This window comes from Pelmatolapia mariae, linkage group LG5, assembly GCF_036321145.2.
Source record: "Pelmatolapia mariae isolate MD_Pm_ZW linkage group LG5, Pm_UMD_F_2, whole genome shotgun sequence".
Classification (NCBI taxonomy): Eukaryota; Metazoa; Chordata; class Actinopteri; order Cichliformes; family Cichlidae; genus Pelmatolapia; species Pelmatolapia mariae.
Window position 1 is genome coordinate 4,644,767 of NC_086231.1, and position 14,249 is coordinate 4,659,015.

Genomic DNA, 14,249 nt, shown 5'->3' on the forward strand with positions numbered 1-14,249 from the left:
CATTTCTGTACCTGCCTTTTCTCTATACTCTGATTATCTTAACAGACTGACTTCATTGCCAAAACATCAGACCTATACTTACCAAGTCCCATAAAGTTGAACAGCTTTAGAGGCACAGCAGACTGAACATCACAGTAAACTAGAACTGTCACATTGTTGTTAAGCCATCCATCCTTCTATTTATCGATCATCTTCCAAACAATTTGTATTTATTAATGGAGTGAGTATAATTGTTGTTATTATTTATGTGTTATCATATTAAAATTCCTTAACTTTAAAAGCATTTGGTTTTAAAAGCAAGCCACCACAAATGTAAAACAATTATTTCCCCAACCACACATTAGCCGGGATTGTTCCTCATCTCTTTTATTTTCTCATTATCGATAAACTCCTAACATTTTTCCAGGGCAACACAGCTGTCAGTTCAACAGAGAAAAGCTTTGAAAACCTGTCCAATCCTTAAACTGTCCATGCACACTAACAGAAAGTGAGATGAGAAGCATCCAAACTTCTCTGTGATTTCTGAGTGGGCTCATCTTCAAAGACGTGTGCGAAGTGCTGGCTGAACACAAAGCACCTCTTCTTCAACACAAGCAAAACATCTCAAACACCCTGACTTGAAATCATGCAGTAGTGTGTGCAGTCTTGTATTGCAAAATATTTTCATTGTTTTATAACTGTACAACTTTTCTGTACAAAGCAGTGTAGCCACCCAGTTACTATGAGCGATGACTAAATAACAAACTAGTGCTGATTTTAGGTCTCCAGCCTATGAATAGATAATTAGTAGTTTAGTGATCAGCAGTCTTTGATGCCTGGGTTTAACAGGGTTGATGTCTCAGCCACAAGATCACAAAAGGCAAACAATTATAAATTACTAGGAACACAACTATAGATAGTCACACACTGAATTTTTGTTCAGTACAAAGTGTAGAAAAATGTCACAACTACTAAAATTGCAAGATGTTCAACTTCCATGCCAGTTTGTGGGTGAAAACATGAAAAACACAACCCTCAGCGTAAGTAAGTAAAACAAATAGACTGAAGGGAAAACACAAATTAAATATGACGTGGATTCACATTTGACCATATATGTGTTGTTTTTAAAGTTTTAGATTACTGCTTGGAAGTTTCGGTCATTAGTATGTTTGCATGTGTTTACAACACACATTTGCACAATCAAAGATCAGTGATATAGTCCTCCTGAACCTAGTTTAAATACACAACAACTAAATAAACTAAACTGCAGTGCAATTTTCTGACCCACTGGACAACCGCGCCTCTTTTGAGACAGCCGACTTGCAGGAATAGCGTGAATGCTGCACGCTCGGGACACATCAGCTGCTCCTGCGTCTCAAAGGTCAAAGCTGGCAGGTCACAACCTGCAGCGGGGTGAGGACCCAGCATAAATGATGCCACCAAACTGTCCCTGGCCAATTATTTATAGATAGAGCTGTAGCTGGAGAGCACGAGATGCTCTTCATGCATTTCCATGAGTATTTACTTGTAGCCTCAGCTACATGTAACGTGGTTGGAGTGGGAACAAGTGGGTCATTACTGCTCAAACTAAACTTCACAAGTCTGAGGGGATGAATGAATGAATGTGGTTTTAAAGCCTTTCTTCTGTTAGACGAAGCAGTCATTGTCTATTTTTAATAAGAACAAAAGGTGTCTAATTCTAAAATATCTTGTAATTTAATATAAAAGTTCCTGTTTTTAGTCAGAACAGAATCAGCTGATTCTGAGTTGTATGTGAAATGTTGGTTAGGCTTGGTCGTAGCACAACTGTGCATTATGTGAGTTCAAGTATTTATGTGTTACAATGCTCCGCTATGCACTGTAAAACACTGGTTTGCAGTTGGAGTCCTTTCAAGTCTGAGTGTGAAACTGGCAATTTAACAAAGCTGTTTTCTTGCAATGCTGGTGGTCACTGTATTTTTATTCAGAATGTAACACACCGGGGTGAAAAAAAACAGTATAAGCAGCATGTCTTTTGAAGTTTGCTTGCCCGGATTAAGGGTTAGAAATGCTTTCTGTGTGACCAACAGGAAGTCAAATACCAATGAAAGATGGTAGATATTCTACTCTAATGACACATTCACATCTCCCTTAATCAGCTGATATTAAATAGCCCATATTTTCACACTGGTTTAATGAACCAGTTATTTCATTCTCAAAATAAACCCGTGAGACACAGAAATTACAGAGCAGATGAAACACTGCAGTTAGAAAACTGTCTGAGCAAAGTGCAGATAGGCTGAGAAACTTTGGATCTGAAAGATCACACAGCTGGATCAAGAAGATTGGCAAGGAAATAAGAGTCATTACAGCACCTAATTATCACACAGGCAGCATTTCCTGTAAGTATACCTGTGTGGCATCAAAGCAGTGAGATCTCAAATTTAAGGATCTAGAGCTAAACAAAACTGATTAAAACATTTCAGCTCCAATCTCCACGATGCTGGATGACTGTCAGCACTGACTTGTAGCTTAAAACTGCTGAAGTATGAAGTCATAAATAAAGAGCTTGCTAATTAAAAGGCTGTTAACAGGTGTACCAAGCATTGTTTACCAGCTTTACTAAGACCACAGGAACAGTAAAATAACTTACACGAAGAGAGAGACCATTAAACGGAAGTAGCTAATAAATTATAAAAATATGCATCAATATAGTTTGTTGTTGTTTTTTTCACCTTTATTATTATTATTTGTTTTAGTCTTGCCCTAATAAATATTTAAATATTAGTGTATGGTTGTGTGATTGTGATTTTTGGATGGTTCTAATGTGCCTTTGCCTCCGTTTACTGCACACATGTCACTGAACCTACATGATGAAATAAATAGAAACGCTGTCAGTTTGCGTGACGAACAGGTTGTGACATCTTTACTATGCTTTCTATGAACACGGAGGGTGAGAAAGCGGGGACGGCACCAAAATAAGAGAGAAAAAGTTTCAGGCTTTTTTTGGGTTCAGTTCAGCACGTGGGGAAAGGAGTGGCCTGGGAGCGCAATAATGGGACCAAAGAGACAGATGGGAGGGAAACTGGGCTCGGATTACAGCCTGACAGGGGGTAAGGGGCCGGCCTGATATTTGGGAATATACGAAGATTCATTGAAGGTAACAGGGACATAAAACTACAGCGTCTGGCCTGAAGCGGTCGGTGCTGAGTTTGTGCTGCAGGTCCAGGTCCTGCCGCTGGATTCCCCCATCGGTTTTTTTTGGGAAGGGTGAAGGTCGAATGGTCTGGCTTTTGTAACTGGGGACACAAACACCAAATAACGAGAGAAGCCTCCGCTCCTTTCGCACCATTTTTTCTCCCTCAAGGGCCCTGCATGTCTAATATTTAGACATGTTCAGCTTTATGGATTCCAGGACTATACTGCTACTTGTAGCGAGCCAAGTTTGTCTATTAGCCGTTGTGAGATGTCAGGTGGAAGACGACCGTAAGTGACAGTTTTATATCTCTGATGAGAAAAAAACTCAACTTGTATAAAGAGTATACTAAGAGTTACTCGAATAATCGTGTTGTAAATAATGTTTCAGCACAGTACGTGACGTGTGGAAGTTTTTGGAACTTTTACGCACAGAAAAGTCACTGATATCTTTGATGTTTTCTGTGCGTGAAAGATTATTTATGTGATGACAGAAAGAAGATTTCTGTGGATCTTCGGTCTGCCGTCTGTTTATGTTTTAATTTCTATAAGATCTAGGATGTAAGTGCATGCCACATTTGCGGGCGCGCGTGAGAATGGAATTGATGAAGATGTGGTGGAAGTTAACGGGGGGAAAAAAACCCTCAGAGCGTGCTTTTCTTTTTTATTTCTTAGTTACTTTTGCATTTATTCGTCCTAGTTTAAGTTAAAACCGAAGATCATGTGATTCTGATTCCTACTTTGAACTCAGCTCATTGCCTTAAAAGCTACCTTCCCCCTTCTTTCTCAAAGTCGAGCTGCATGACACCTGTGGGTGTTTTAAGGGCCTTCGCAGACTCTCCTTTTAGCTGCAGATTCACTTAATATAATGGGGGAGGGGATGAGCAAAAAGTGAAAGGTGGTCAGGCTCAAGGGCCTTTGGTGAAAAGTATTCACATTCCTTTGCTTTCTGAGGGCATCCAGGCAAATCATGGCTTGTTGGGGCAGAAAGCTGAACTAATAACTAAAAGCCCCATCAAATATTTCAAAATAACTAGTTTACTGACACGATACTCACCCTGTTGAGAACAAATCGTCCTTCATACCTGCAGACTGTTTATATTTTTTTAATAACTGGAGTAGGATTCTTAATCATTATTATTGATTTTAGTATCCACAAGAGAGATCTGAGAGTAAAGGTATGCCAGCAGATTTGGGGCCAGAAATAATGTTCCATATGATTTCAGGCTTTCCATCTGCTTAAAAGATTACCCATAAGCTGTGACAGTCAGCCCAGAAAGAGACAGAGCCAGGGTGCAAGAGGGGTAACTGGAAAAATATAAAGCAGGGACTTTATTATTCTGATGTGAAGAAAGTGCAGTGTTCTTAATAATATACAAGTTGAGTTCAAGAAAGCTGGAGAATATAAATGTCTTTATTCCCAGAATAGAATAGAGGGGAATAGTCATGCCAAAGCAATTGGAAGTCTCAGGTTACCCTCTCAGAGATGTCAGTTCCTGGATTCCTGGTTATAATGCGAGCCCTTCTTTCCTAGCACTTTTTGTTTTTTTAGGGAGACGGGGTATAGAGGTGTTATTGTGACCCTAGCACAGCAAGAGGACTGGAGCTCTAAACCTTGAGGCCATAAAGTTAATCAGACATAGGTAGAACTAGTGCTGAGACCTAAACAGTTACTAAATAAATAAGAACGTGCTTGACTCTAATGTCCTTAAAGTACACCTGGATTCACTTTACAATTTTCATTGTTTTACTCTCCTGGAAAACAGTATGGTTGCCAGCATATGGGAGAGGAGACTCACAAATTATCCCCAGTGATGAAAAGCCAGCTCTCTGTCAGTTCTCCAGTAGATAGAGGACCCCTTGTCCTACAATACCCCATATCAGGAGAATCTTTCATATTACAGCCAGTGAAAGGACAGGTGCAGCCCTTTCATGGTGCATCCAGGCCTGTAGAAGTTCATGTCAAAACCGCAAGGTATGTGCATGAAAGCTGGCCATTTTCTTTTCTCCGGTGTGTTTGAACTGGCATCTGACTCAGCTATGGTTTCCAGATGGGGATTGAAATGTGCCCCATGTTTATACAAGGCAATACTTTGTGAATTGCCCACTCTGTCTCTTTCCAAAAAGGCCTCATTCATGGCTGCTGAGGTCCGTTTGGATACTTAGACTTAAGCAGCTCTCAAAGGTAAATATAGCTACTGTATTTGCTCCTTGTCCTCTCACCTCTCAGCAGTGCGCACCTTGGGGCCTTTCTTTTCATCACCTGGCCGCAGGTTCTGTGACTCCATTTTTTATTTTTATTTTCGAGCAGGTGTTTGGCTGCCAGGCTGGAAAACGAACACGTTTCTGATTGTTACTGTAAAACTGTGATGCCAGTGGTGTCATTTACACCACATACAGCAGCTGTATTCAGAAGTGAACCGCCGCCAGCACGTTCTCTTGTGCCCTTCACCAGAATGTGGCCTGAGAAAATAATCCAAACATTTTTATTAACTCAGTGCAAACTTTGCCTCTTTTGCAGTACAGTAGGGTGTCTCCAGCTCTAATTGTCCTGTACTTAACTTGTTAAGCAATTCCTACACATGGCCTCCAGCTCCTGTAAAGCTACTGGTGGTTTCCTGCAGGTCTTGCATTGCTTATCTGTAATTCTGCGATGCTAAACTGCCACCTTGTGGCTACTTGAGAGATTGCATTTCTCGGTCAAGTGAAGAAAAGCTCGACTTGAAGCAGAGAAGTTGTGGTTTTTGTAGACGGTTCCTCAGGGCATTAATAAGTCAACAAGAGAAAAATTAGCAAAGATAATTATGATAATAAATCAGGGAACAATGCCATTTTTCTTTGTTTTTAATGCCTTTCTTTGAGGAATTAATGGTTCCCCTTTACATTATTATAAACTAAATCTGGTCTGGTTTTGGACTGCCAGATTAACTGTCACTGACAATTCTGTTTTTTATTTAAGAGTAATGTGCTGATATAGTGCGTTAAATAGTCTACATACTCCCTACTTTAATTTAACTTTCTGCACTTGTGTAGAAAAACATTCACTGAAAGGCTGTTTATGGTGTTATTTTGCATGCATTATATCACAGCATATATGTTTCACAGCTGAATATGACATTGTTTTGTTTTAGTCTGTCATGAAGCACACGACATTGACTGCTATTCGCATCTGATATATAATCTCTCGTGTTTTCCTTCCACTGCTACCTACCCGTACCTCTTCTGTGTGTCCCTTTCCATGGTCTCACACACAGAAGAGGACGCGTTTAGCTGTGTACAAGATGGACAGCGTTATAGTGACAAGGATGTGTGGAAACCAGAGCCTTGTCGCATCTGTGTGTGTGACACTGGAACCGTCCTGTGTGATGAAATTGTCTGCGAGGAGCTAAAAGACTGCCCCAAACCTGAAATCCCATTTGGAGAGTGTTGCCCCATCTGCGCTGCTGACCAGCCTCCAGCCTCTGGTTGTAATTTATTTATCTCACACCTCACATAAATAAATTACTGCTCAGGATCATAATGTTTATTTTGGGGAGAAAACGCCACATTGCTTAAATTTGGTATTAATCAAAGGTCAGGTAGCTGCTGTTTAACATGATGTTCACTCTAATGTTCTATTTGGACATGTACTGTGTGACAGCCTTTGATTTAAATACAGTTTTCGAACCCCAAAGCAAACAAATGATGAGAAATAAACAACAACAGTGACACATCTGACAGGATTTCACTGAAACGCTACCTCGCCGTAATTTTTCCATAGCTGGCTCACCTTGGCCCCATCTTGTTTGAATACTCTCTCCCTCTCTAAGTATCATGAAAACATGTGGGAGTCATTAAGGAAATACCTCAGTCAAGCAGACACAGCTTCACATTTCTACTCTATATCCTCTCTGTGGATTTCTGCAGATCTGATGGCAAGAAAACACAGTGACTACGTACTGAGAGTTCAGACTATTAGAAGGATCTATTCACCACATTTGAAAATGCCATTGCTGCAGATATACAAACTGTATGGGTCACATTTGGAAATATAAATAAGGTCAGCTTGAGTGAAGTCACTGTGTCAATGCATGTGTCACTGTTTTCATTGCATGCTTCTGGATTAAAATGCTTTATAATATACTTATTCTTATTTTGAAGGCAAAACTGCTGAATTTTGAATTTAAGCTTTTAATCACATAAAAACAGAGCTAATAAAAACTGAAATATATTCAGACTACCCACTATCTGACTGTGTCAAACAGCATTATGCATCTGTCAGATCTGTACTGACTTGTATTTGATCTGATAGTTCCTGATATACGTACATGTTTATGTATATATTAACATATTAGTGTATGTATATCAAAATTCTAAAGATAAATGTCACCTTCAACAAGAGTTTTGCAGAAAAAACTGTTACAACTTGACAAAAATGTCATTTTGATGCTTTTATTAATATTTAAGAATTCTGTGCACTCTTGTGTCAAAGTGTTTAAAACAATACTTATTTACATTTTTAATTTTTAACCAAACCTGCTGCTTTAGCGTTACTGATCATCATAGTTTAACTTCTTTGAGTTGCAAAAAAAGTAACAATGAGCTTAAAATGCTGTGAAATCAACAGAGTTCCTGCTTTTGCCCACGGCACAGAAGGTTTAACGTTTCAGTAGAAATACAATTTTGCAGGCTACTCCAGCTCCTTTGCTCTCTACTCTTACCCTCACTCTGCAGCTGGTTTGCTTTTGCTTTGAGCTCTTAATGTGAGATGGCGATGCAACCAACACTTGTTTACAGTCCTGATGGGCTCTTTGTGTGATCAAAATATGATTTGGTGGTGGTCTTTGGAGCAGTTTAAGAACATAAAATTGATTCCCGGTATTAGTAGCCTTTCTCCTTCCAGGACGTACTGCAAGGCCAACATAGTTTGTTCACTAACTATGATCTGTTTTCTCCCTCTCTCCTGCTCGACACATAACAGGAATACCTGGTGCTAAGGTGAGACACTGTAGTATATTTAAATGCTGCATGTGTATTTGTCTGTGTATGCAATCGTTATGCATGTGTGTGTGTTTAATATCAACCTCTCCCAGCAATAATAGCCATATCTGTCCCTGACTTACAGTGTTGGGGAGTAACGGAATACATGTACTGCCGTTACGTATTTAAAATACAAAATATGAGTAACTGTATTCCGTTACAGTTACCGTTTAAAAAGGTGGTATTTAGAATACAGTTACTTTTTTGAAATGAATGGATTACACGGCGGTACTTTCCTGTTTCATAAGGCTATGCCCTCTTTATTTTTGCTTTCCACACTGGTGGAAACCCAAACAAAACACGCATTAAGAGGCTCTAATGCCTGTGTCTCAATCTCGTGGCCCATGTCAGCTCTACTTGCAGCCCGCATAATGACGTGAAGAGATATTTTTAAAAATTATTCACAAAAATGATTTAATATGAAGGCAATAGGCAGTGTGTTACAGGTATAGTGGTAAAGAATGTAGCCTGATGGGCAGTGTAGTCCGTGCTGCAGGGAGAATGGACTGCCATACCCGTTATGTGTCTGTGAGCGAGGGAGGGAGAAAAAAGGAAAAGTACGAGCTGTCACCGAGCAGAAACGGGAGCTGGAAGCATGTAAATATAATAATAACCACTGCAGCCAAATAGAGTGCCTGACGAGCCCAGTTGTAAGTAAGCTATTAAGACTCGACTGTACACTGTGTTCGTGTTTTCCTCTGAAACAATAAGTTCCGTTGGAGCAGCCTTTCAACGTCTCTCTCTGTCTCTCGCTAGATAAGTTGACCCAGACAACAAAGTAAAGCTAGTTTTCAGCTACGAGCCCGACACGAACCCGACGTGTTAGCCAGAGGTCCCTTTACGGTTTTACGCCTTTACAGTTCGGAGCCGCGGACCTGTTTTATATACGCGTGGAATAGTTTTCTATGAGATCGCTGCAAAAAGTGGAGCCTTACCTAATGTCCACCCTACTGTTACTCATTTTATATTAAGATTTAAAAATCTAGTTGGTATTGGTATGGCGAGTAACCTTCAGTAACAGTAATAAATCACACCGCAATAGTACATTCATGTAGTTGTAAAAAGCATGATAATATATTAAGTAATCCAAAGTATTCAGAATACGTTACTCTCATTGAGTAACGTAACGGAATACATTACAAAATACATTTTGGGGCATGTAATCTGTAATCTGTAGTGGAATACATTTTAAAAGTAACCTTCCCAACACTGCAGACTTATATCAGGGCTGCATGAGGGCCCTGTAGTTTAAGGATTGAGATGAGGCTTTGATATGAATGAGCTTTGGCAGATGTTTAATAGCTATTTCCTGTTCACACTGTGTGCAATATTTACACGTGCCCTGGCACTGCGGGGGATACTCACTTTGAACATTTTGCTGTGACCAATTTCCCAATAAAACTGCAAATTCCAGCAAAGGCTTTCATCAGATGGGCTCTTATGAGCTGTTTTTCTGAGTGTGGTTGAGAAAAAAACATGAGAGATGTTTGAAAATAATCAAACTCTCAGCTACTAATAGAGCCGATCTTATTTGCTGTTGTGTTCTTACCTTTTTCTTATCTCAGGGCCAGAAAGGCGAACCCGGAGACATTACGGATGTAAGTTGATGCCACACACTCAAAACATGCAACATATCTGTGTTGTCATTTGGAAAAGCTTGTTTGTTAACTATGTTAGAACCGTAAATCCTGAAGTGACAGAGATTTCTTTTAAACTCACAAGACACACTCAAAACTCCCCGCCAGCCTGCAGTGGAGAAGTGTTCAGGTACTTTACTGGTAACTGAACTACTAGTAAAACCAGCAGTACTGCAATAAAGAAACACACCACACACGCAAGCAGAAGGCCAGAAATTCCCACTGTTTTATCCATTATTAGTATAACTGGTGTATTAATGCGTAAGTAAATTAATCTATTTTAAAATGTTTTAAGTTGCTCTGTTTATAAAATCATAATGTCACATTAAGCTGAAACTATCAAATGTTTTCGTGCATGAACTCAAAACACAACCAACACCACCAGTTTATATAAGACTGAGAGTGTTAGAGAGAAGGGAAGAGGTTCTGCCAAGCTGCTCATCAAGAAGACAGCCAAGCACAATAATGGCTCCATACATTCCCCCATAAAGATCCTCACAGGCCAGCAGAGAGCAGGAGGGACAGAAAGTGAGCTCCCTGCTGCTGCTGCTGCTGCTGCTGCTGCTGCTGTGGTGCTGCACCTGGAAATGCTTTACCCCACTGAGGCGATACAAGCTCATGGCAGGAAATACAAAGGCATTGTTTATTGTATGTTTCTTCTAACGCTTTGCCCGAAGAGATTAGCAGTTAACAAGTCTCCTCTGATGGGAGACAGATCATTTTTCCCAAAACCTCTCTTGTGCAACTATATCTGGAAAATGTCAAGTTTTGTTTTAGGCCCAGAGATTAAAAATTATGTTTTATTCAAGACCAGCTGATTCTTATCAGTTTGTTTTTTCTGTCCTTGTCTTATCCAGGTTATAGGACCAAGAGGACCACCTGGCCCAACGGTATGCACCTATTTCCTCATTTTCTCATAATTATTCCCCTTTGAGCACTTTTACAGACACTGCGTAGTATCTGAACGTGTTTAGAGTAATTATATAGGTATTACATTTAATTGGCAGAGCAGTGACTGGAAATGGAAACCGATGTGATATAACAGTAGTACAGTTAAAAGGCTTCAGCTGTTATTCAACACATGAGTACTGAGATTACGCCTGAAGTTATTTCACCATCTCCTGTTCACCCAGGGACCGCCAGGAGAGCAAGGACCCCGAGGGCCAAGAGGAGAGAAAGGAGAGAAGGTCAGTGTAACATGTAAAAAATAAGAAAAAAAATTCTATGACCCTTGATTTTCTACTTTAAAAAAAGGAAACTCAAACCCTGCCCAGCTAAGAAGTACAGTATGTGTCATTGAATCGGAGCTTTAGGTCTCGGGGAGTGGGCTGGGGGATCTGTTATAGGTTGCAGGTTTGCAGAATGGTAGCCTTTCACTGAGCGACTCAGCCTAACTAGTCATGTGTCATTTCCATTAGGCTGTGTGGTCTGCTGAGGTTTGGGGTGTTTAACAGATGTGAGGCTGTCGGAGACTCATAATGTAAACCTCTGCTGCTCTCAGAGGGCCCATAGTCAGTCAGTGTGGGAAATCAGCACCACCACATTTGCAAGGCTTTGATCATCTCAATAATGTAACATCACTCGGATGTGCTAATGGCCGCAGGCGAGGAGTTTATGCCATGTAGTCGTCTTGTTTATGCAGATTTAAGCGCAGGACGGATCAAGTTTTGGCTAACCAATGTGAAGAATCATGTTTGGTTTTTTTTAGGTACTCAGGTATTCATTCTTTGTTTGAGATTCCCTTGCAGGGTAATTTGTCACTGCATGCACAGAGGAATGCATGTAGTCCAATTGGGCCTGAAAAATCATCACCTGAGTAAATGTGTAATCATTTATCCAGAGTGCACACGAGCTCAAATGTTGGCCACAGGTTGGAATTAATGAATGCTAAATTAAAATATGTTATGTAACACTTTCATGTTCTTACACATTTGCAACAAAATGGGAAGATTATTACTTAATAAGATGCTATTCCTATTTGTTTTGGTACTTAAATTGTGTCTTCTCAGTTGTGAGAAGCATTAATGCAGTTCAACACAGCTGCAGATAGAGAAACATGTAGTATTTGAATAGAGGGAAAGCAGTTAGTGAGTGAATTTATGAGCTGATCTGTTGCAAATGCTCCTCGATTTGATTTTTTTGAGATTTGACAAAATGATATGTGGGGCATTTTGTGAAACACGAGATTTTCAATTCATCTGAATTTTATATTTATATTTAAGGGAAGTCCTGGCCCCCGTGGCAGAGATGGCGAGCCTGGCACCCCCGGAAACCCTGGCCCCCCTGGACCTCCAGGACCTAATGGACCCCCTGGCCTTGGTGGAGTGAGTATCGCATGTCTAGCAAGGGCGATGGGCTAGCATTCACTCCAGACATAGGAGCTGACAGGTTGAATACTGATTCAAGGCCAAGAATGGGTTCACTTTGGCTGCTTGGAATAACCGGAGAGAGGGGTGAAATGGAGCAAAGAAAGAATCCAAGAGTACAAAAGATGTGGGAAACTGCTGGTGTTGGGAGGAGGCAGAAAGACAACAGTGAGGGGATGCAGAGGGAAAGAATAGATCGAATGCCTCTCATTCTTTGTAGCAGAAAAGAAAGGAGGGTGACTGAGGGTGGTGGAGGTAGTATGATAGACGTAAGAAGGGGAAGGGAAGAAGTGCTTTTTGGGGGGGTGGAGTTAAAAAGAAAGAGAGTCTTTGTGAGAACGGTTCACATGCCCTCTGTCTCTCCTCTGTCTGCATCAGAATTCACATACTAAGCTCTACTACTGACAAAAAGAAGGTCAAAAGCTGATTCTCTCTCCGGCCAAAACAATGCAGCATCATGCAGTGATGCATGACACATGAACACGCTTTGCAAGTGTTGAAATTAAGTCATCCATTCGCTCTGTTCCAGTCAAATACTTTACCCAGATTTATTCTTTTATTTCCCTGAGATGTCACAAACATAATAAACCACAAACCATTTTTGTTTATTCTAAAAATCCTAAATATGTCCTTTCTTTTGCCTCCTCCAGAACTTTGCTGCTCAGATGGCTGGTGGTTTTGACGAGAAGGCCGGCGGCGCACAAATGGGTGTGATGCAAGGACCAATGGTGAGCAAGTGATGATGAGAGCTGCTGCCACTCCTGTGTTGTTTTTATCACCGCCTGATTTCATCTGCAATGAGGCTAAAGTTATGAAGCTTTCAAAAACAAAGCGCTTTGAGTCTATCCACATGAAGACCTGGGTTAGAGATCTGCATCAGCCCGCATCTGCTCTGCATCCCCATCCTGCTCTTTAACTGCTCTGGGGGGACATAAACAACTTCTTTCCATGAACTAGAGAAGCATCACCTGGTCATCAAACGTGAAAACTGTGAGATGGAAACATCATCATTCTCCTTTAGGAGAGTAGTTGCCAAAGCAGGATTTAAAGTCTGGGATGGGAAGAAACAATGAAGACTACTGATTCACACAGTGTTCCCTTTTTGTCTTTTCCTTCTTTGTTGTTGGTTTATGAATGAAATCAAGAGATAAAAGCCACGTTTTTCCTGCTGCTGGAGGAAAGAAGCTGCAAAGTTCTGGGTCACAATGGAAAATAAACACCTCACATGGAGTACAGAGGGGCAATTTTATAAACCAAGGAAGCAGCCATTGATCTTCATTATATTTCAAGCTCATGAAAAACCGCTCCTGCTGGCATGGCAGCATGCCTGTGATGGAGTGAGGAGCATACTGGGAGCTATTTTGGTTTAAAGAGCCGCAGAGAGGCTTGGCTGTTTCTCAGCCCAGCAGTGGTTTGAGACACTCTGAGGGTAGGGGGACTAAAGGCGATCACATCCCCTCAGCTAGCGTCAGAGTGTATGTGTGTGTGTGGCTTAACTCCTACTGACTGTCAAACCGTATGTATGTCTGAGAGCTCACCACAACACTGAGCCTTATTGAAGGAAGTCTACGTTTACTTTGGCTTATGCCAGCTTGCTGTTGGAGAGAGCAGTAGAAGAGCAAACTGGACTGATGTTAAATCACAAGTAAAGCTTAAAACCCCCTTATATACCTGTAAATACCCCAGCTCATATCCTGGCCTTACATAGCTATTTAAACAATGCTGCTACTGAAATGCACGCACACACACAAACATATGTGTGCCCCTCAAACACACTTTCAAACATTCTGCAGATATAAAGCCCCATTGATACGTTTCTCCCCAGTGTGGTGAGAGCTTCCCACACCCACTGAAAGGTGACTTTCATTTGATTCTGAGGACCACTGTGCCCGGCTGTGACATTTTCTTTGGCTGCAAGCCCTGATTTTTGTATGAGGCTTCATAAGAGCCACAGTACTGAAAGGAATATGTTTCTATCCAAGCAAACAGCTGTCAAAAGTCATCGCAACTCAAACTTTTTTTTAATAAGAAGAACTTGGGATCTTGAAAGCTCTCAGCTCACTCCCTTCAACTG

General features: G+C 40.8%; 1 protein-coding gene across 1 annotated transcript in view; it reads left to right on the forward strand.

The window, feature by feature from the left end:
* Nucleotides 1-3,136: 3,136 nt before the first annotated feature.
* Nucleotides 3,137-14,249, forward strand: part of col2a1b (collagen, type II, alpha 1b) — a 46,267-nt gene continuing 35,154 nt past the window's right edge. Inside the window, exons 1-8 of the mRNA XM_063473386.1 lie at nt 3,137-3,444; nt 6,408-6,617; nt 8,114-8,130; nt 9,738-9,770; nt 10,667-10,699; nt 10,943-10,996; nt 12,032-12,133; nt 12,826-12,903. Coding sequence (XP_063329456.1) covers nt 3,351-3,444; nt 6,408-6,617; nt 8,114-8,130; nt 9,738-9,770; nt 10,667-10,699; nt 10,943-10,996; nt 12,032-12,133; nt 12,826-12,903 — 621 coding nt within the window. The 5' untranslated portion in view covers nt 3,137-3,350. The remainder of the gene's footprint in view (nt 3,445-6,407; nt 6,618-8,113; nt 8,131-9,737; nt 9,771-10,666; nt 10,700-10,942; nt 10,997-12,031; nt 12,134-12,825; nt 12,904-14,249) is intronic.